This window comes from Sander vitreus, chromosome 19, assembly GCF_031162955.1.
Source record: "Sander vitreus isolate 19-12246 chromosome 19, sanVit1, whole genome shotgun sequence".
Lineage (NCBI taxonomy): Eukaryota > Metazoa > Chordata > Actinopteri > Perciformes > Percidae > Sander > Sander vitreus.
Genome location: NC_135873.1, coordinates 10,227,740 through 10,250,207, shown reverse-complemented (window position 1 = coordinate 10,250,207; position 22,468 = coordinate 10,227,740). Strand labels below are relative to the sequence as shown.

The 22,468-nt window shown below is 39.5% G+C and overlaps 1 protein-coding gene across 4 annotated transcripts in view; it reads right to left on the bottom strand.

The window, feature by feature from the left end:
- Window positions 1-6,576: 6,576 nt before the first annotated feature.
- Window positions 6,577-22,468, bottom strand: part of ptprda (protein tyrosine phosphatase receptor type Da) — a 132,328-nt gene continuing 116,436 nt past the window's right edge. For all 4 annotated transcript variants that reach the window (XM_078275547.1, XM_078275549.1, XM_078275548.1 and 1 more), the window contains 10 exons: window positions 22,287-22,462; window positions 20,334-20,453; window positions 20,075-20,229; window positions 14,436-14,721; window positions 13,316-13,494; window positions 12,908-13,034; window positions 12,522-12,647; window positions 11,293-11,447; window positions 10,408-10,543; window positions 6,577-9,822 (listed from right to left, as the gene is read on the bottom strand). In XM_078275547.1, coding sequence (XP_078131673.1) covers window positions 9,754-9,822; window positions 10,408-10,543; window positions 11,293-11,447; window positions 12,522-12,647; window positions 12,908-13,034; window positions 13,316-13,494; window positions 14,436-14,721; window positions 20,075-20,229; window positions 20,334-20,453; window positions 22,287-22,462 — 1,529 coding nt within the window. In that variant the 3' untranslated portion in view covers window positions 6,577-9,753. The remainder of the gene's footprint in view (window positions 9,823-10,407; window positions 10,544-11,292; window positions 11,448-12,521; window positions 12,648-12,907; window positions 13,035-13,315; window positions 13,495-14,435; window positions 14,722-20,074; window positions 20,230-20,333; window positions 20,454-22,286; window positions 22,463-22,468) is intronic.

The following is a 22,468-nucleotide window of genomic DNA, read 5'->3' as shown; positions in this document are numbered from 1 at the left end:
AAGACTTTTATCATCAGAATGTATTATGTAAGATTGACTTCAGGGTGGTGCGCAAGAAAAAAAACAAAATAAACTCTTGCTATCAGCTCCTGCGTCTAAAATGGAAGGATCCTATGCAGGGGTGGTCACGGGGCTAAAACCATTCAAATGGGCCAGGAGTGCTGATGCGTCATATTTACCGCGTGGTAATAGATTTGTTTGTTTGCCCAACCCCCCTCCTGTCTCGAAGGAATATTGGGGCTTAGCTCCATTCACTTTCTGCTGCCCTGGCCATTTATTTTGATTGGGGAATGAAGTCCTCCACAGAGCCATACCCAGAATAATTGACACTGTGTCCTCTGAGGTCACAAAAAATATACCCTTAGTACTTATCCCCATGGTGAAGTGGCAGTGGATAAAAAAGATTGCAGCTGAGCACTGAACTGGAGGTGTATTATTGCTTTAGGTTGCAACAAAAACCTGTAGGGGAGCTCATAAATTATATTTCCTGTTCTTTTTTTCCCCGGCTTGACAGGATAATTGATGTGTGCTGTGAACTTCCTATTGGCTTCAACTAGCCTATATATTGTATATTTTTCTTTTGTCATTCAGGTCTAAAAGGGCACTGGGGAAGACAGTGGTTTGTTTTTAGATCATGTTAGGAAATCACTTTACTCCCAGCTCACCATTTAACGAACTTCAATTTGCGTGCTGTTCCATTTCTAAAAGAAAAATACTGAATCAATTCTGGGGATACTTTTTTCAGATTGTTTTAAAAACACTTTGTTTCTGTGTATGATCGCTCCGAGATGTATTAAGTAGCAGTAAGCTAGAACAATTGCTCGATCAAAAGAAAATAGTATTTTTTTATGCAAACAATGGCAACAATTCTCTGGTTTCAGCTTCTCAAATTATTATTTCTAGTTTTTTTGATAGAGAACTTAACTTGTTTGGGTTTTGGACTGCTGATTAGACAAAACAAGACATTTCGTGGCTGGGTTGGCTCAGCGGGTAGAGCAGGCGCACATATACTGAGAGGTTTAAGCCTCAACGCAGAGGTCCGACCTGTGATGATTTCCTGCATGTCTTCCCCCTCTCTCTCCCCTTTCTCACCTAGCTGTCCTGTCAAATTAAAGGTGGAAAAGCCCAAAAAATAATCTTAAAAAAAAAAAGAAGACATTTCAAGACGTTGACATTTTCTTTGGTCAAATGTCCTCACAATATGCCAAACAATCGGTTAATTGAGAAACTATTTAGTAGATTAATCAATAATAGAAATAGTTGTTAGTTGCAACCCTAGAGGTAATGAGTAAATGTTTCTGAACTTTCACAGGGAGATTCACTCTGTGTATTAATCTGGTATTACTATTAAAGTTAAAATGTAATGATTATGTATGCATCTTTAACAGCAAACGTTATTTGTACATTTGTAAATTAACATCTTATTAGCTAAGAAACCAGAGTTTTTGGTACAAGATCAGATGTCAACCCCCCCACACATCCACATTCAGAGAGTAGTTCCCTAAAAGTGCCCTGACGCACGTCCACTCCCAGATGAAGCCAGGAATGAGAAGTGCAGACGCAGAGAGAGAAGGGGAAGCAGATGGCTGGCCTACAGAGGTTCTGATCACTGGGATATTGGCAAGATGCTGAGCCCGAGAAATTAACCTTCAGAGGTTTTTACACTGCGGCAACTGTTGGCTCATGCTGGATTCCTCTCTAGCCCTCTCTCACTATCTTTGTCATTACTCCAGTCAAGCTTTTCGCTCAAGTCGTCTCTACCCGATCCTCCATTTTCATCAATTAATACCTCCTATTTTCTCTCCCTCTTGTTTTACTTGGTCACTGAGTTGAAGAAACCATCTATCTTATCCCATTTTGGCCGAGCTAGCTAGTAATAATGGGCACTTCAAAGACAATATATACAAGTATAACAAGTATAATCACACTGGTAACTGCATTCTTTTACCAGCCTTTTGTGTTGATCTTCCTTTCCTTTCCTTGCAATAGTTACTAAAGGTCAAAACCTAATTTTGCTTCTGAAGTAGCTTTAATGTGATGCGCAGACAAAGTCAATGTAGCGTTGGCAGCAGTGTCAGCTCTTATCTTGGTTCTTCATCGTTGAGCTGGGAGCCCGCTCGATTGAGGATCCCCATATGGATCATCATCATCAGCCTGCTGCAGGGCACAGGGCCTGTCTCTCTGCAGCGCCGCAGCCTTCACCATTCTGCCTGCGAAAGGCCCCTGGGTTGTGCTGCTCGCAGACCCATAGCTGTCCATTTAATTTGCAGCGCACAGTCGCTCCACTTGTTCTGCATTGTGCCTTGAGTCCAGTCAAACCAAGAATCCATGTCTGTTTACTCAGCTGCTTAGCTCTCAAGTTTAATATTAGCTTTGCTGGCGGCCAACTGTGACAGTGAATCGGTGACAAGGGGGTGAGCTTTGCCCTTAACAAGTATATGAAATCACTGCTAAGGTTTGGCAGTTGACATTTTAAACTCAAAACTGCCACAAAACCGTATGAAGAACTAAATTGGCTTTAATATTACCCAGAAATTAAGGCTTTAAAAAAAAAATCACTGCACCTGAAAATGTCATTGTGAGGAAAGCGTTTTGATTTCAGTCCAGTAGCGGTCATTGGCATACCCTGTATTGCTGTATATTCATTGTAGGTTTTATTTGGGTTGTGGTAGGAGCTATTTTAAAAATGCGGTAAGGCATCACAGATGAAACTAGGCCCTCTCCTGTTATCTAACAAATTCAAAACATGTTGCATCAAAGGGTTGTAAATAAGGTAAAATTGTATAGCTGTTCTGGCAAGTGTGGTGGATACTAAATCTTATGAAGAGGTTATAAATGACATAAGGCTTGGCAACAATTCAGGAACACAGAAGAGTAGCGGGGGGAGAAAAAACATTGAACCATTATTCTCATCCTCAAGTAAATTCAGATTCCAAAAATAGTTTTTTTTGTACCTCATTAATAACGTTATGTTGAAGGAACAAAAAAGGGCAGGGCTTAACTGAGGTACAGTGCAGCACCTGGATGGTATACACAACAAGATACGCAAGAGTTATCTTGTAGTTCATCTTTAAAGAAGATTCGCTTTGCAAGACGAAAGTGAAATCTTTTTCTTTTTTATAATACTTCATATGCAGGCAGTTTCATTAAAAGTCCTGCGTCAGTACTGGGTTGTACATAATTGTTCCCTTGTACTAGTGTTGCAGCAGAAAGGATCTACTTTTTTCCCTTCCTCCAGCACACAGACTTATTTTTCTACAAAAGACATTTAACCAGGCAAAGACAGTTGCTGGAGTTACTTTTATAAAAAAAGCTGCATACTCCCACACATTTTTCTCTGGCTTTTCTATTTGGTTAGACTGTGACCGCCATCAAGGCCAATTAGCTTTACTGTAATTAATATTTCATATTGCAAGTCAGGGGACTAAAGACGGCTGAAAATAGTTCTATTCATTGAATCGAGAATCTGTTTTGAATCAAATCATGATGCCAAGAATTTAATCGTGGGATTCCCAAAGATTCCCAGCCCTACAGAAGAGGTTTAGATTTGATTCCAACAGAAAGCTTTAAAAAATCTCTTAAATCAATTACACTATTCTTTTTGAATGTTTGAATTCCTCAAAAAGTCTTAGGTTTTTAACCTAATGTGCACCTGCAGCACTATATATAATTACAATATTCCCAGCAATATTAATATGAAGATGGATGCATGAGGAACATAGCTGCCAACAGTGTCTTATTAGTGAAAATATGTCAGGACCTGATACATGAAGTAGGTGAGGTGGTAACAGGTGGTTGTTTCTCAACACAGGGCTAGATGGAGCATCGACAACACAGTGGGTGGTGGATGCTGTGAGTGTCAGACTTCTTGATCAAAGCAACCTGCTAATATAATTGAATTATTTGAATGCATATTTGTGTAATCATTCTTGCTGCAGTAGAATCGGGTACAGAAGCTTTTCTTCTTTCCAAACCTAGAGAATAAAAATAAATGTCTGGATCTTGATTCCCACCCATTATTGTTGACAAAGCCGCACTGCTCCAGGGCCTTCACCTAGACGTGTTTCATCAAATTAAGGATGTGGAAAATAAAGCACTCAGGTTTTTTTTTTTTAAGGGGGTGAAAAAAGGGATACGTGAGAAATGACTTGTGCGCAGTGTTGTGACTGACTGGTTGGTTGGTTTCATAATTCCACAAAAACTGCTGAGAGACGAAAACGGAACATCTGCTTGACACATCTGAAGTGCAGTCTCCGGTGAAAAATAAAAGCTGACGACAGTCGGAGTTCTGTAGTTCGTTGTATTCCTCTCTGGCGCGAAGCAGACATCTGCATTGGCACGATAGCTCAAGAAATTTAGAAAATCTAATTTCCATCAAATTGTCAGAAAAAAGGATGAAGCAGTAATTGATCTTGCCATGCTGTAATCTGTGAAGATGTCCCTACATGTCATGTGCAATTCTGTACACGCTGTAATATGATACTCTGGCATTGCGAGCAGTCTGTCTATTCCATCTTCCATGTTGGTGTCTGAAATCTTAGTGTGCTCTTAATCTGGGGAGTCATGTCCTAAACACACACAGGTGTGGGTGGGGCAGATGTATCTTTTTGTTTTGATGCTTCATAACATAGCAAGAAACATTGAACATCAGCATACCTTACCACATGAGAGGTCCTTCATGAACTTTGCCTTTTCAGGGGCACGTTGCTGGTTCTGGCAGATACAATACTTGCATGTTCAGTTTGAGGTCTGATTTAGAAAAACACGTAGTGAACGAGTAACAAACAGAAATCATCTCTGTAGTTCTTGCAGTATGTCATTGCTTTTGACACACCTCTATAGCAATATTTTCTCTTGAAGATAGGAACCTCTTGATATTTATTACATTTCAACACTGCTATGATCTGCTATTGTTGACTAACATTTTGTGCAGCTTGTTATACATCAACACTTTCCAGGGTAGACTCAGGAATAATGTTTCTCAAGCTCTGTGTCATACCTGACAGCATCTGTCATTTGTTGTCATGTGGGATGATATTTTCTAATTAGGTGCATGGATAGTTTTCTGAAACCTGAATAACTTCTGTGTTCCCCCAGCTTTCAAACAGTTCAATACTGTTCTTTAAAAAAAAAAGTGTTGTTGACAAAAAATATAGCATGCACTGTTGATAGCTTTAGGAACATGTAGCCAGGTTGTGAATAAGTTGTAGTTATGACGCCTAATGATTTTTTTCCTGAATGCATGACCTAGTGAGCCAGTCTGGAGTAGCCTCTGAAAGATAATGATTATGAATATATCATTATAGATGTCAAATTAATATTTAAAAGTACTTAGCCATGGCTATGTTCCATTCCATTTGAAAGCAAAGTAAAAGAGTGTTTTTAGTATATATCAATAAATCTGTGGAGTTGGTACTGGCAGTTTCCATTTTTGAATTTGTATGTATTTATATTTATTTAAGGATATGCATATACCAGAGGCAATATTAGGAACAAAAGGGTGGCTTTAGGGTCACAGTAATAACGACCAATTGGACACAATGTTCCAACATTCAGCAATTTTAGTTGCTTACGTTTCAATTTGGGTTCTAATCTGCGCCATGAAATGACCAACTTCTTCTCCGGGGACTACCAACATTAAACTTCACATCCACACTCCTGATCTCCCTCTGACAGATTAGACAGAGACTCAGCCAAAGGCGGGAGTCTGGCACAACCACCTCCGATTGGCCAAAACTATGTTTCTGTTAACCCTTTCATTGACTGGGTTACAGGTGCGTAGCATCGGGGACAGCGACACAGGATATTAAACCTGTTTCAAGCCCTTTGAACCTGTAATTGTTTTTTGTCACTAAAAGACAAGGTCGCAAACTCTAACTTGAAGCACTAAAATTGATTTTAAAAAAATAAGCTGAGATGAAATTAAGGGCTTGAGCCCCCCTAAAAAGGGTCTAAAATTGCCCATGGCATATACAGTATGTACTGTACATATTTATATAGCAATATGTATCGCTTTATATTGGTTGTATAGCTTTGGCTTTAACTTAAGATGGATCTTCTACCAGTATGTATCAACCAATGTCATAATGTAAAATTGTCAATTAACAGTGAAACTGATTTTAGATTGGCCCTTTGGCCTAACTTGAGATTGCTGGTTATACTAGTGTCATTTTGACGTTATTAACTTCACAAATGCATACATAATAGATGAGAACCGGGAACAAACGGCAACAGAAACAAGTAGTGAGTTGTGCAATGGCATTGAATGTACTGCAATGTGGTACAACGCTACACCACTTTGTCGGTATGGTGAACAAAATCTGTGGTAAGAACAAGGCAGCTTTAAAAACATTGCACTTCATCTGTCAAAGGTTCCCCTGATGATTCAATGTAGCTGTCATCAGTGACCGAAGAACCAGAGAAATGGAAATCTATTTAAATGTGGTGAGGCTCAATTTCCCCTTACATGAAAGAACTGTGGATAATATGTTGGACCCAGACCAGTAGGGGGTAAAATGGCTCCATCGGTCTTTTCAAGTCAAAGTGAGGTGGAGGGAAACAAGTGAAACGCCGATGCATAACACTGACATTTTTTAATAGAATTAATTTATAACAAATGGAACTTGTGTCAGCAAAGAACTGATTTCCATACAGATTTCTTTCGCCACCAATGTAACCTAAGTAAGAAAATAAAAAGCACTCCTTTCATTCAGAAAAAGAAACAGTTTACGCTTACAACTAATCGGAGGTAATTGTATGATCTTTTTAACAAGCCATTTTTTTTTTATTTTTTTTTTTACAATTTCATTATTTAATTTTCAATCTATGCATCCAGACGAGAGATAGATAGAGAGAGCAGAGAACACAACGTTTATTTCTGTTAATGACACTCCAAGCTTGAATGGCAAAGCCACAAGAACAGATGGTTGGGGGACAGATTTTTCTGAAGTCATCTGCTGGAGTAACCATGGCATCAGAATGGATGCTCTTTTTCGCCACAAACTTTTTTTTTTTTTTGTCTTTTTCAAGAGTTGATACCTTTTTTGTGTTATTTACATACACACAAAGTGAACGTTTAAGGAGATTTTTTTTTTTTATATAGATGGGTTCAAGTAATATATTAGTGGGTTTAGAATCAATAGGGCAGTGCATAGTACAAAGATAGAGAAAGTGCAAATCTTCCTACCAGGCCAGCTTCGGCCATTCTGAAATGTTTCAACCTGCATATGAAAAATCAATAAAAAACGGGAAAAACTGAGATGAGAAAATAAACATCTGAGACGCAAACATAATGTAACGTTAGCCACCATTAAGTTAAATGATAGCACTTTTATATCTCAAAATGAAGACAAAAGTAATCAGTTAAGAAGTTGACAAAAATAAAACACATAGCTGCTTGAGTTAACAAGGGAAAGAAAGCACCTGGAATGCACATCCACAAAGCCATCAAAGAGGGTACGGAGAAGTTAAAGATGCTGCTCAACATAAAGACTGAAACATAACCAAACTAAACTCCAGTATCTAACTGTAATGTCATACATAAAAAAGGAACATAACACACTGTCAGGATAACAGAACTGAAATTTAGTTGCAGATTGTGTTTCTCTATATCTCTTCTCTGTAGTGACACATATGAAGTCTGGGATTCAAAGGCATGGAAAAGAAACCCTGCGGTGACGACCTGTGCATTCTTTTTGGCCAAATCCATTTTTAGTTTGAAATGAATTACCATTATGTTGGGCCTTTATCCTGTTTAGTTTTGAGTATTCTGCAATCTCATCCCGGTCTCCATGTCTGAACATTTTAAATACATGTTTTGTAACTATTGTGTATTCTGTAGAGGTCAGTGATATATTAGCTTTTTATTTTTTTTATTCACTCAGCCACAATAAGGCCACTGAAAATGAAAAATATGAGCTTTGAAATGTTCTTATTTGCATATATAATCTCATCATGTGACAAATGAATACTTATGGTAAATAAATTATACAGTTACATTTATACTAAATGCCTAGATTACTCAGGGTACATTAATATGTTAAATGAAACATTATAAAAACAGGCATAAATATAAGGCACTCTAAATGCAAAATTAAAAAAGTCATTACCATTGAATGCTTTAAAGAACCACAAGAAAGTGACGTCTTTGTACCTTGCCCTATTGTGTGGAGCGGTGATTGCGGCTGTGTGACCCCTCTGCCTCTAATTACAGACTGTATGAGAGCTTGAAAAAAAAATGCACCAGTGACACTTTGACTGGCACCCAACATTCCCACACCTCACTTGCGGGGGGAACAACAATGTCATGAGTGAATGACATATCCACATAAAACCCTATCTAAAAATACACATATTTATTGCACAAGAAAAGATGCACTGAATCAGAATACAATTTTGTCCTACTGATGTGCATTCCAGTGAAAAATCTCATTTCATTTCCCCCATAGCACACAACTCTCAATCTGGAAGCTTTCATAGACCATCCATATTTCAAATACTATTTTACTCATAAATTATGTACTTTATCAATATATTTAGAATGTAATATGTATGCTTTAATATATATTTCACATATATTTGACAATCTGTACCATATATCTATATATTCATATATTTTATCCAATTCATCAGGTTCTCTCTTATCATCCTTCTAACATGGAAGAACTAAGATAATCGGTAGCAGCAACTTCATACTTTGCTCATCCCTGTTGATTCCACAAAGCCCCAGTTTATCTCATGGGAGTAATTAAGTTACTATGTATGTGATCATGGACAAAAACCATAACAAAAATCCAGCCCAAAAATAACTCTTGAACAAACTTTCCTTTTGGTAGTGTGAATTTTGTTCTGTGCAACAAAATGTGGGAAGAAAATGGAAACAAAACCAAAATGAAAAAAAAGCAAAGATAATCTCTGCACAATAGCACATATGTCAGAACAGTTCTACAGCTTTAAAAAAAAAAATAATAATAATAACATTTACGTAAATACGTTTTATCACTTCTTTTCCAAGCAATAAATTTGTGTAAAAAAAGGAAATTCACACAGTTCAAAAAAAGCACATCAGCTGTATAATAAAGTACTAAAAAACTAAATCAATAATTTTGTATTTATTTCATAGATCATTTAAGCTCTACCGTCTCCCAAAATTTAGATGAACATTGTGACAGGAAAAAGGGTTATTTATTCATTATTACTTTAAGTCTGTCCTGCTGTTGTGGACCAAGCATTGTCTTCTTTTTCGATGGGTTGTCTGTGTGTTCTTGATTGTGAAACAGATTTTATTTTCTTTACAATGTGCATCAAGTCCCCCCCCTCACCCCCCCGCCCCTGCAATTCTGTGTGCCTCCAATGCCTCTCGTAAAGGTTCATAATCATTGATGCATTTCTGATGATGTCATTATTGTTCATTTACTTTTTTGTTGTGTTGGTTTCATTCAGTTTAATGAGCCCCAAAATGAATCCTTGAAGCAAAACAAAAGGTAATTCCGTATGATGCTTCAACAGTCAGGATTCCCTCACTTTGTATCAAGGCGAGGTTTTATTGGGGTTGGGAAATACTTGGTCCTCCGGGAATCATCTTTTTAATTTTTTGACAAGACATGTCACACATCCAACACTTAATGAGTTGTTAGCAAGGAGTTAAGGAGTACTTTCTCAAGCAGGAATTTATGGCTCAGAAGAGAGGCTCACTGTTGTTGTTGTTGTTTTTCCAAAGGGCTCTCTGCTTTTTTTCTTCCAATACTGGGTCTTTTACGTTGCATAGTGATCAAAGCTTCCCAGGTACTCCAAGCCAGCTCTGTAGCAGAACTGGTATTGATCCTGGAAACAAAGAAGAGAAGACTTAAGCTCACACTCCCTCTCTATTAAAGATCTAGCCTAGATACTAGTCACATTACATTTGTTAGCTGCCCAAAACGTTTTTTTTTTTCTTCTTTGTATTCCAAAGGTAAGAGCAGACAAGCTCACCAGTAACTGGTTCAGTTACTGGATTAATTATGGTCTTTAAAGCAACACTAGAGAACTTTTCCCGCTTCAGTCCCCCTACAGGTTGGAAGCGGAATTGTTCATTATATTACATTGTCCAGTTCATTCGAACTACAGATCCGCTACCCGAGATGGCAAACTTGCATAATGTAATGTAATGGACAATTCTGCTTTCAACCTGTAGGACCGAAGCGGGAAAATTTCTCTAGTGTTGCTTTAACGGAGGCTTGCTTTAGTTAATCTGTTTCGCTCAAGAGCACACTTGGAATCTCACCAGCCCTTTCATTATGAAATTATCAAATTTGTAATGCAGTCATTGATTCCAAGTGTTATCTAAAGTGTCATAAAACCTTAAGTTACCTCAGTAAAGTTTGTGAGTTATGTCTTCTTTGCAAATATAGTGGGAAAAAAACACCTCACCTCTGTCTGCACCATAGCTGGTCTCTGTGTCCGTAACATTTTCACTGTCTGAAAGATGTCTACTACACCCTCATATCTCATTCGTTCCAAGACTATGCTGAGGGTGATGAAAACTCCAGTTCTACCAACACCCGCGCTGTGTGAGAGAGGGCAAAAACATCAGCATTGAGGCCAGAGAAACCAGATAAATGTAGAAAAAGTCATATCAAACAATGTACCAGTTAGAGCCCGACCGATGAAGGATTTTTAAGGCCGATATTGATACAAATGTTTGGTGATTTAAAAATCCGATATTCCGATATATTGGCCGATATGTATTTAAAAAGAAAATCTAGAAACGCGTAACAAAACAGATTTCCCTAACCTTAGTTATTTGTAGTTATTTATGAGTCCTTACTAAAATAATGATAATGCAGTTTAAAAATAAACTTATTTGTTTTATTGTCACAACAGAACAGAGGAACATCAAAATATATTAGTTATGATAAATAAAATGTATAAAAATACAAACTTAAGATATGAAACTTAAAGTCCTTTGAACAAAAACACAATAACAAAAAAAAAAAAAAAATCAGTGTTGCCAACAGGGACGTTGTAGAGACCTCTGGTGGACAAACTATGCAACGCCAAACACTCATAACATAGTTGAAGGGTGTTTCGTCCGTTTTTATTTTATTTTTTAAATATTTGTTTATCGGCCATTATAAATGCCGATACCGATAGTTTGGAAAATGCCGATATATCGGTGTGGCTCTAGTACCAGTATGCTAAATCAATATTCGTGTAGAGCTATTACTTTCAACTCAAAATATATTTGCATTCCGTTTAATTATCTACAAAGTGCAAGTGATATGATTTGGTGAGTTATACTGGTTGATCACTTACCTACAGTGGACCGAAATAGGCCCATCTTGGCCGAACTGCTCTTTTGTTTTATGTACTTGGCCAATGAAATCGATGAAGCCCTCTCCTGATTTTGGCACTCCTTGTTCAGGCCAGTCTGTGAACTGAAACTGCCTTACTGTCCGTGACTGTCCATCCTGGGAACAAAGGGTGGGAAGAGAGAGAGAATGTACAGAGCCTGCTCTTTAAATGGAACATCAGTCAGAAATATGGAAAAATGTGCGCACAAAACAAAACTGATGAAGTGAAACTAGGAAGCCAGTCTGGTGTTTCGCAGACAGCCAACCCATGGCAGTTCATTCCATGACCATCTTCATTGCAATTATCCATGCCTTTTGTGGGTTTTACAGTGCAAGACAGCATTCTTGAAAACATTTAGATTAAAGCATCAGAAAAAAATGTTTTGTTGTCAAAGATACCTGTCGTTTTACCTGAATGTATTAAACATGAACACTGAAGATGCCAATTCCTTTGATGTGCTAACCTCGACGAGGTGCTTGGAGAATCGACTGACGGTGTGCATTACTTAAGTGATATTGTAGCCCCTTGATAAGGAGAGAAATCCCATTGACGAGACTGCAAGAGCACTACTAGAGCACTACAAACGAGGGAGACTGCACCATTTATCTGTGTAAGCCTTTGATGGAATTAAAAACTCTGGCAGCTTACTGCTGCCGGCACCACATTTGTTTTTACACTTTGACATGTGTCATAATTTCAAGAAATATTTATTTTTGGTTATGTTACACTTAAGGCCATAGTTTGGTATAACAAATACTTGATACAATGCCAACATGTTGAGCTAATAACTACTGCGATATATAGTGTTCACTATCCAGCATGTTCAACAATGTCATTCAAATCTTCTTTCTCTGTAAATAAAATCATGTGATTAAGAAATTGCGTAATGGGATTTTAAAATAGTAGTAGTATGCTCAATAACGGAATCACTTTTTTTCTAAATTCTACATAGCAGTGACCCAAAGTTAAAGTGCAGTTGGAACTTAAGCGTTGAAACAAATAAAAAAGTTGAACATTATTGTTTTATATTGGAGATACATTCAGTGTCCCCCATGACCCACCGTTAGGTCATGACCCAGACTTTGAAAAACAATACACTCAAGCAAGCTGTAAACGATAGCACTGGAGTTGGAGCTCCATTCCAACAATGCCAAATTTTGATCTTGTTCTATGAAATAATGCCTGCTTACCCTGGCATCAGTCACTTTGAACTCTCTCAGGATATACTGGGGCATGTTATACTCGGCCATTGGGTCCACCACAAAGTACTGGTATCTGGCCGACCTCTCTGCTGGCCAGTACTGGTGGCATTTTTCCTGTAGGGAGTGAAAAATAGAATACCACAATGAGCCACAACATTCTCTTCATACACTAGCTTCACTGTTTTCATTCCCAGAATTGTTTTCATTCAATTTATTCTGTATCTTGTGCTTGAAGATTTTATTCTCATGGTTGAAGCTACATACTGTATGGTATTTCATATAAGCTGTTTTGTAACGTGCTTTTGTGTTCTGTAGCCAGATTAAGGAGGTTAGTGTGCCAAAAAAAATGGGAAGAAAAATAAGCGTATGCATACCCTGCCCATTTCTCTAAGCTTGGTGAGCATAACAACAATAGTAGAGTTGTGCTCCCAGAGCATTCTCCAGAAGTCTTCTGTGGTCTCTGCCAGTGGTCCCTGTGTGGCAATATAGGCTTTCTGTTGCCTGTGGAAATGCATTTCATCACATGATGGAAAAGGTGTGAGACAATCAGCATAAAAATACATTAGAGCTTTCACTGTGAATGGTTTGAAGATGGTGAAAGAGCCATATTTGTGATGACTGACCAAAACATGGCAATGACGCTTGTCTTGTACACATTTGCTGACTCTTATATTTCAAAAATGGAGTTGCTTCTTTTAAAATGCCGAGCCATTTTCAAGTCCAATGAATTTATATACTGGCCATCTGATCGGCAATGGGTGTCAGAGTATGTGAGCACTTACCTGTACCCATCAATGAAACTGGCATTGATATAGTCAGAGCCCTCAACTCCTCGAATGGGCTGAAGACACACTCGTGTGGACTCGTATGGCATTATGTTAACAAGGCGGTTCTTGAACTTGTTGCAGGGGAGATTGGCACTGATGAATCGTGATGTATGGGCTTTAGTGTTAGCTAAACGCTGCATTGAGACAGAGAAAAAGATATATATGAACACTGACTTTCTGTGTTTCCCTGCTGACTGACTGTTTGACATTGAAGGTGGATTGGACGTAAAAAACACGTATGAACAATCAGATTCCTTCAGATTCTTTCTTACTCGCTTGAGAGCAGGGAGTAATCCAAAATAATCAGCTGCACATAGTGGTTGATAAAATCTACATTACACACAGTATACTGTGGTTATATACTATTTTCACGTAACCATAAAGGCATCGGAGTGATTAATATCACGGCTTGCCTTTGCAGGGAAAAATAGCATGTTATGATGAAAAGATAGGGGAATGGAAACCCTGGCGATCCTGGAGTGGACAGAAGTGGTGTAATTTAACTGGTTTATCATCTCTTAGTGGAATCAGCATCCCATCACAGCAAGAAAGGAATCGCATGATGAGCAAGGCAATACAATGCATACAGCAATACCACAGACTGCAAAGGGCTGCATAAGGATTGTTAAACCTCTCATTTTAAATGCAGAGTATATTGCTCAAGTCACTCCTGCAGCTGTTCTGTAGTGGGGAAAACCTGTTTGGCGTTTCCATGTAAACCAAGACCCCTATTACCCAAGGAGGGAGAGATATGGGAAGGGGAAACCAGAAAGGGATAATGCATCCTATGTTGGTTTACACAAGTAAGTCAAGTAACTGAAAGAGAGAGGAAACCACAGGCCCCATGCTGTCTAGCTGGCCTACTAGGAATTGGACAAGAGTACTGAGAATGGCCAATCAATGACACAGTGGCCTGCATATGACTTGGAACATGAATGCCAATGGGATGCCTGTAACTTTTTGCTGTATGTGGCAAGTAAAACCTAAGGTCAGTAAAGCGAAAAAACACTGCTCATTCACAGTTATCCCTGACCCAAACAATTTGCCCAATGCTTTTGCTTCAAACTGTTTGTACCTTGAACTCGAGTTCCATGCCGGTGACATTCTCTCCACCCTCTATCTGCGTCAGTTTCTGGATGTAGGCGTATAGGTTTCTGGCGGGCACTTCGGTGGTGCCGCAGTTGATGGCCTCTTGGAGCGCATCATGTATGAAGACATACTGGTCCTCTGTCTGCACCATGTAGTTGCGCTGGGCACGCATTAGCGTTACATGCCCGTAGATGTCCACAGTCTTCTCATGCTTGATACGTTCCATCATGGCATCAATCACGATGAAGCAACCTGTGCGTCCCACCCCAGCACTGTGGGCAAAAACAAGATACATAAATAAGGAAGAATGTTATTGGAAGGTATTCTCAGTTGAAGCTGTACAAAATCATACGTGAAAGTCCCTAATCTCCCTAATTGAGCTTCTTTATCAGACCTTCTACAAATGAGGGACAGACCAATGGAAGGAGAGGTGTCTTTCCTAAACATGTACAAGGGCTTGAAGAACTCCCTTTCTCCCAGTGATGAGGCCAAAAGGTAAACTCTCTGTGCCAACTTTGCCACTGTAGGACGGACCATTTGGTATGGAGTGTAATTAAATCTGAAGTGGCACTGTGTCGAGAAGAGGGCTTGGCAGTCACAGCCTTCAGCGGGCTCACTGCTGGCTTTGCAATCTAGTCTCTCCCCTCTGGACCCCACCTGTGCGCTCCAATCCATCAGGACTAATCACTTATGCAACGGCAACATTTAACCTTTATCTCATGGTACCGAAAAGTGCCACTACAACAAATGCACACAGAAATGTGGATACACAGACGCGATTTGCGAGTATGATTTTCTGAGGGCTTTGTTAATGTGCCGGGCAACTTCTGAGAAGTGCAGCTGACTTCAATTAATGCCATTAGATTAGCACAGTGCACCCACATAACGTAAGAGCTTTAGAAAAGGCACTGAAAGGCAGGTCTCTTCATTTAGATTCACATCGGCACATTGTTAGATTAGCGTGTAAAAATGCACAAGTGAAAAAAGCACTCTGACAAAGAGGGAACATGTTTTACGGTTTCTCTTTGACCTCTTCTTGCAGACCAGCTTGAGACATGCTGTACAAATGTAGCCCCCTTCTACAGACTGCTGACAATTTAAAAATGCTCACCCGTGCACATTACATGTTTTAATAGCGCATGCCTCAGCATCGGAGATGTTTTCCGATGATAATTTATTTACCATTGGGTGACAGACTGGTGTTAAATCTTATTCGTTAACTCTCCTCCCACCTCCTGCAAAGCACAGCATTGACATGACAGTACCTTGCACTTGGCCCTCCAAAGTAAATAGGTTATTCAATCCATTAAGCTGACATGCCTACGAGGTGTGAACCATGCTCTCGTGCCTCCTCCTTCTGATGGAGCATTTGTTTTTTTATTTTCTCTGAGGAACGGGGAAAGGTTTGAAAGGGAAAACTCGAGAGGGAGTAAAGTTAGTCCCCAGGGGCCAAGTCTGGTTAATGTGCCATGCTGCACTGGAACTGTGCTGTGAATGGAATAAAGGCACGTATGGGAGTCATTGGCTTTAACAAATGATCTGATGATCACTTTCAAAATGGCTGATATTGGCTGAATAAGAATGAACTTTTTTTTCTCTCAAATTTCTTTACAGCTCTAGGGCGATTACAATGTGTGCATGTGAGTCAAAGAAAGACTCAGGCTGCAAAGAAATGTGAACGTGTCTCAGGGATATTTGAAGAATGAATCCCTACCAGGTCCTCAGCCCTTAGGTGAGGGATGCTGAAACTAGAAGAGATTTCTCCCTTTACCCCAGCTGTTACCAATCTAAAAAACATTTTACAGTGCAGACCTGAATGTGGGAGAGTGATGACCTGCGAGAAAGTCAGTGACAGAGTGTCAGCATTGAGCTAGAGAGACGAAGATGAGGAATGGGGGAGGGAAGTAAGGAGACGGAAGGTGGAGTTGTGTTATGCAGGGAGAGCATGTTTTTCCTTAATGTAAGACCAGGAAATGCTAGGTACATGTGCACTATTCCTCTATCGACAAGTGACAGTGTGTGTGGTTGGGCGAGGTGTTGCAGAATGCCGTCGGTACAGTACATTTGGCAGTTGAAGGGGAGCTGGCGGACAGGCTGCACTAATGACTTGACACTGCCTTTTCAGCCAGTCAAGACCAGCTGCTTTGGACGTCGACACACATTAAGTGTCAGACTAATATGCTTTCCAGGAGTTAAGGGAATAGGGGATGGGAGAAAGAGTACAGTTTATGCTGCAGCTGCAATGAGTTCCGAGAAGATAAAGCACGAGCAGCAGTGAAAGTAATTACATATGTATTGTTACCAAATCTCTTGCCGTCAGCTAACCCGTCACCATTTCCCTACGCTGCCTATTGAACCCGCACACATTAACTCAAACTCGCCAGGATCACCTTATTGCTGTAAATGGAGTCAATAATAATTTTAGACCTTGAATACTTTTCAAAATGTGGAAAGTAAATCAAAAAAGTCACTTATTTTCAACTTTGAGATTCAAACAGGCTTTGCCCACAAACTGCTGATTCTGAACAGTAGGACAATTCCCCCTGCATGCAACTATGACACGATGACATAAAGGTGGAGTTCTGCAGCAGCGCTTTGGAGTTGTCCCTCTCCACTGTCTTAGAATCACTACTGTTGTTTGACCCTCTGAGAGAGCGGGGCAACTCTGTATGGCTTGCTGGCAATGAGGAAGCAATGTTTGATTTTTTCCAACAGGGATGTTTTGTATGCCCCATGGTACTAAACCTACCTGTGAGGCTAGTCTTTTGTCACTTAGACTGCATTTGTCATTCGTAACTGACATACCGTATTGGTCCGAATATAAGACATTTTTTTTCCCCTGGAAATACGTCTGAAAAAGTGGGGTCGTCTTATATTTGGGGTCTAGACCAGAGGCTGGTTTTAGAACCTAAGAGACGTCACCTGTTTCAACAGCCAATAGAGAAGTCAGCTGTTAAAGTCAGCTATAAACTATAGAAATAAAATGATCCATTTTACTTTGATGTTACAAACAGCTGGTCAAAATGGCAGAGTTTTAGATGGAGCCTCAACGACCGCCCAAAAGCACGGTAACGTTATATTGTCAAGTGAGCTAGAGAGAGACTGAAAGCCTAGCGGCGTTAGAACAAAGCAGTGAATCAGCAAAATAAAACATGTTTTCGCCGATTCATCACTCGAAGTGTTGTCGAACTGTAGCAAGCATCTCAATATCACTGTTATCCACATTCATATTTAGATTCAACAAATGATATATCCAGCTACAAAAAAAAGCCTAAAATTCAGAAGTTAGAACAAAAATACAACGAGGCGTTGTCATGGAGATGATACACACCGTCTACAAATGCAAACAGCCAGAGAAAATCTTACCGTGGTCCTCAAAGCGGCCGCTTCCAAGAGATTGACAGGAGAGTGTGTGATTACGTGACTGAAAAACGGAATGATGGGATGCCAATTACCAGAGCAGTCATTCAGCTGAAGGGAAGGGAAGGGAAGGCCTTGGGAATATTTACCATTAATTTAAACACTGACACTTTCAACTAAAAAGATATTGAAAATAATATTTAGTTTAAAAGATGTTAAAAACAACAGCCTACCTTGTTTTTTTCAATGTGTTTTTATTAGAATTATTTTCAAATAAATACATTTTCTTTACAAAAACAAGATTTGGTCTTCAAAAAGTATTTTTCCAAAAATGAGTCTTGAAAGAGGAGGGGTCGTCTTACAATCAGGGTCGTCTTATATTCGGACCAATACGGTGCTTAAAGTGACGGCAGTTAGGTAGACTACATCCTGCATTATGTGCTGGCTACCACAGTGATACAGAATAAAGAAAAAAACAGGAGGATTATATTGCTAAGTTGTCAGTTCAATGTTCAGTTCAGCACTGTGGGTTGCTCTATCAAAGGTTTCCCTTCTGAGTCACTCGGAGAGGCCAGTGTTCTCCATGACATTTAATCATGACCTTTTGATCTCTTGTGTCACCTCATAATGCCGGGTTAGCCCTTCCGCTAGAACAGCAAAACAGTCCCTGACCTATGGGTTAGTGAAAAGCGCAGGAAACATGCTATAATGGCCATAGGGGGCAGATTTCATAGGACATACTCTGATTTCACCAAGTTTTTGAGCCCTGTGGTCACACATTAATGCATTATGTTTTCAGTTTGGTTTGTCCATTTGTTTGTTGGTCTGTCAACAGGATTAAGGAAAAACTTCTGGCCCGATTTTAATGAAACTTGGTGGAAACTTGGAGTGTAGCAGGGGCCAAGGTAGAACATTTATTTTTCACTTTTGTTAACATTGCAAGATAGGGCGTTTGTGCTCCATTCATGTGGTGTCGGAATAATCCGAAAAATAAATTCCAGACTAGGACAATTCACATATATTTGTATGCCTTTATGGTCTTTGCATAAGGCCCCTCAGCATGTACGAACATGGTAAGCTGCAATTTGTGCACAAAGTAAATAATCAACTGCTTAAGAGACTGTACCATGCTGTTAATTATAGGCAACAAAATGCTTTTTTTCTTTCACACATACAGCTTTTATTTAGGCCTTTTTTGCAAGTGCATAAACATCTTCAGCTTCTACGGTACAAAATATATTTGTCTACAGTATATCTCTGCTTAACCACAAAACACTCTGAATTTTGTTTTGCAAGTATGTAGAGCTAAAAGATGGCTCTATTTAAAATTGTGGTCAAACATGAAGTGAGGAAATGCCTCTGAGAGGATTTGGAGCTTGGAAATGATTGTATCTGATAGGGAGCCAGAGGAATTAAAAACTCCCATCTGCAGAGTGACATTAATTCCTGTATTCTGCTTCATTGTAAAAAGTGAGGATTTTCAATTTGAAGCGATTCGGCAACTATCTCTAATTAACTTCAGCATGTGGTAATTCTAATTCTTCAGTAATCCCCCTTCCCTTTTTGTCACTTTCTGACACAAGTTTGTATCTATTACATTCACTATGGCTGTTCCTTCATTTTTACTGTCTTTTTTCCCACTTTAGTCACTTGCTTTCTCTGTGCAGAGCCTCTGATGACTTCCTGAGTTGAGAGGAGCCAGAAGTTTGTGTTATATCCCAGTGCCTCTCTATTGGGAGTCTGGCCACTCATGTAGCTCAGGGAAGTGAAGTTAGCGTGAAACTGAAAGTTATTTGTTTCAGATGCAATAACCCAAGGGATAAGCCACGGACTTGTGGGCTGCTGATGTGCGACATGTTATTGGTGTAGCAAGGAACTCTACAGGTCTGCGTGTGTTTGTGTGTCAGTGAGTGGGAGGAGATGTTTGAGTTTGCTGAGGGCAATGATGCTAGTACTCTTTTTACTGTGATGTTGAAAACACCTTCAGATTTAAAGTGCCTTCTGTAAAGCTAGTATTGTTTGGGCTTACAGTGGGCCATAGTTTACTCCCTTTTGAATATGCTACTTTTAGCCAACATTTTGTCCTCTGGTTCAAGGATGATTTCTTTTAAAAATAATACACAAATGTCTCAGATATAAAACTCTAAATAACCGTGAATCTGTTGTATTTTGTCATATGTATTCATATATTCATCACAGCAAATGGAGAGAACAAAATGAATTTCATGCTTCGGGATGTTTTTGTGAAACCATGTTGTTTCTTACCTGCAGTGTACCACCATGGGCCCTGCATCTGGAGGATTGCAAGCTTTCACCCGTCTTAGAAAGGCCAGGAAGGGAGTGGGGTGCTCGGGTACCCCGTGGTCTGGCCAGGCCGTGAACTGGAACTGCCTCACCTCTCTCTTCTCACTGGAGCCATTCTGAATTATGGATTTGGCGAAAGGTTAGTGACTAACACAGCTCACATCAAGTACTTGGGGTCTAAGTAGCTGCTATAGGACAACAAAATGCAAATGCTGCTTACTTTAAAAAGTGCAAATGTCCTGACACAGTATGTGGCCAGCTCTACTGTGTCTAGCAGTGTCACTTGGATGAGGCCGTAAGTCTCTGTCCCTCTCGTAGGCCAGTATTGGTCACATTTAACCTGCAGTGGAGATAAACATTACATTAGACAATCTCTGGATAGGAATATATGAACACTGTCTGCCCCAAAGTTAGAAAAGATTAGTCTTGATGCAGTTTTGTAATTTTTTTAGTACCAATGCTTTTTCCAGAACAGTTCCCTGCTTCAAATTCACAGTTATACACAAAGTCAAGTAATGGTAAAATACATGTCCAAATTCCCCTCATTCCTGCTGACTAGGTTTGATTTCAGAATCAATGAAATGGCCAGAGATATTTGTATAGAGCCGACGGACCTATTAACTGTTCTGACATACTCTATAATTACAATGGTAACCACAGTTTCCAATCATATCACTGGCTCGGCTTTATTGCCATTCGAGTGTACAGCTTTGTTTCCCAGTTAACAGCCAATAAAAAAATGGCTCCATTATAGCATTACTGATTAGCTGACAAAAGAAAGCACAACTGGTGTTGGGGAGGAAATAACTAGGTTCCAATTCACTTTTTTTTCTAGATAGATGTCTATTAGAACTTAGGCTTTAGCCGTATGTTCACCACAATTGAAATATCATCATACTCAACAAGTTCTGTTGCCTGGTGCTCTGTTAAAATGTATGGCATTTTTGACATGGACACCAGTTGTACCACTGGAATATTCAAATATCTTAAGTGTACTATCCACTTATTAATTATCTAAGCAGCTGATGATTCATAGTGGCGTTAAATTGCAACTACTCAAGCTTTAGATATGAAGAACATGCAAAGAGAGCTTGAGTGCTTCCCAGCGAATGATATGACTGAATAATATGAAAGACAGGAGCTGTTGGCAACAACAAAAGCACATCATGTACCAAACGTTAAACAACATAATGGTATGGAAGGATCAGAGAGGGAATTTCTCGCAGGAAGTGTTTACGGCAGAGCCAAGGAGCACTCTGATATCACAAAGCATCTATAGAGCCAAACAGACACCTGACAGCATTAATTGAATTGAAGAATTAAGCATTTCAGAGTGCATAAAATATAAAAAAATCAGCCAAAGGAGCTTGTTTGCTTTGCAGATTGTACAGATACTGAGTGAAAACTGCTGTGTGGATTGAATCAGCACCCCTGTTAATACGATGCCAGGCTCTTAGAAAAGGCATAAAAGTGTGAAGGTCAGTAGCTTATGGAGTCTGTGCAAGCTTTTCATGTGCTCAGTCAAACACTGTGAAGATTTCCATGTAAAAGGGACAGGGTGCCTTTTGACCATGTCAGCCTTAAAGGAGTCGTGAATGCATCCAGCTGGGCAATGTAGCTTTTCAGTGTTTGAGTCTTTTTTATCACTGATTGTAATCCAGTGCCTTTAGCTGTCCTATGTTAATGAAGGGAGCCATGCAACAACAGGAAGTGTTGTTGTAAAGAAAGGATTGAAGATATGAGTGGATACTAGATGGAAGTTGGCTTCTCCTGGAGAATAAATATGAAGGCATCTAGGGAAGGCCAGAGTACAACATACTGCACAAATGAAACAGGAGGATAAGGACGTCAAACTATCGTGTCACTAATAGGGGTTGAACAGAGTAGGAAGAATCTTTACTGCAAATTTTCGATATCAAATGAAGAAAGGAACAGTGACTTTAAAAAAACACATTTTTGAAAGTTTTTGTTGATGTGGCTCAGACCGTTAAGTCATTTTTGTTTTTTTTGTGAGTTAGGGTTTAACATTCCAAAGCTTAAAATGAAACAAATTCCCCCCACACTTTTGGGTTCGACCTGTTCATTCCTACTTGGATAGAGAGAGAGAAAGAGAGAGAGAGAGAGAGAGAGCACCACAAAGAAAAATGGCGGTATTTGTATTTGCGTCCCTTACCCTGGACCTCTCCTCCAGCTTGGTCATCATGACGATGACTGCACTCCTCTGCTCCCAGATCATCCTCCAGAATTCACCAAATGTCTCTGGCAGAGATCCTTGGGTTGCAATGTACGCATTCTGTTTCCTGTAGCCATCGATGTAGTTAGCGTTGATATAGTCACTTCCAGGGATACCTAAAA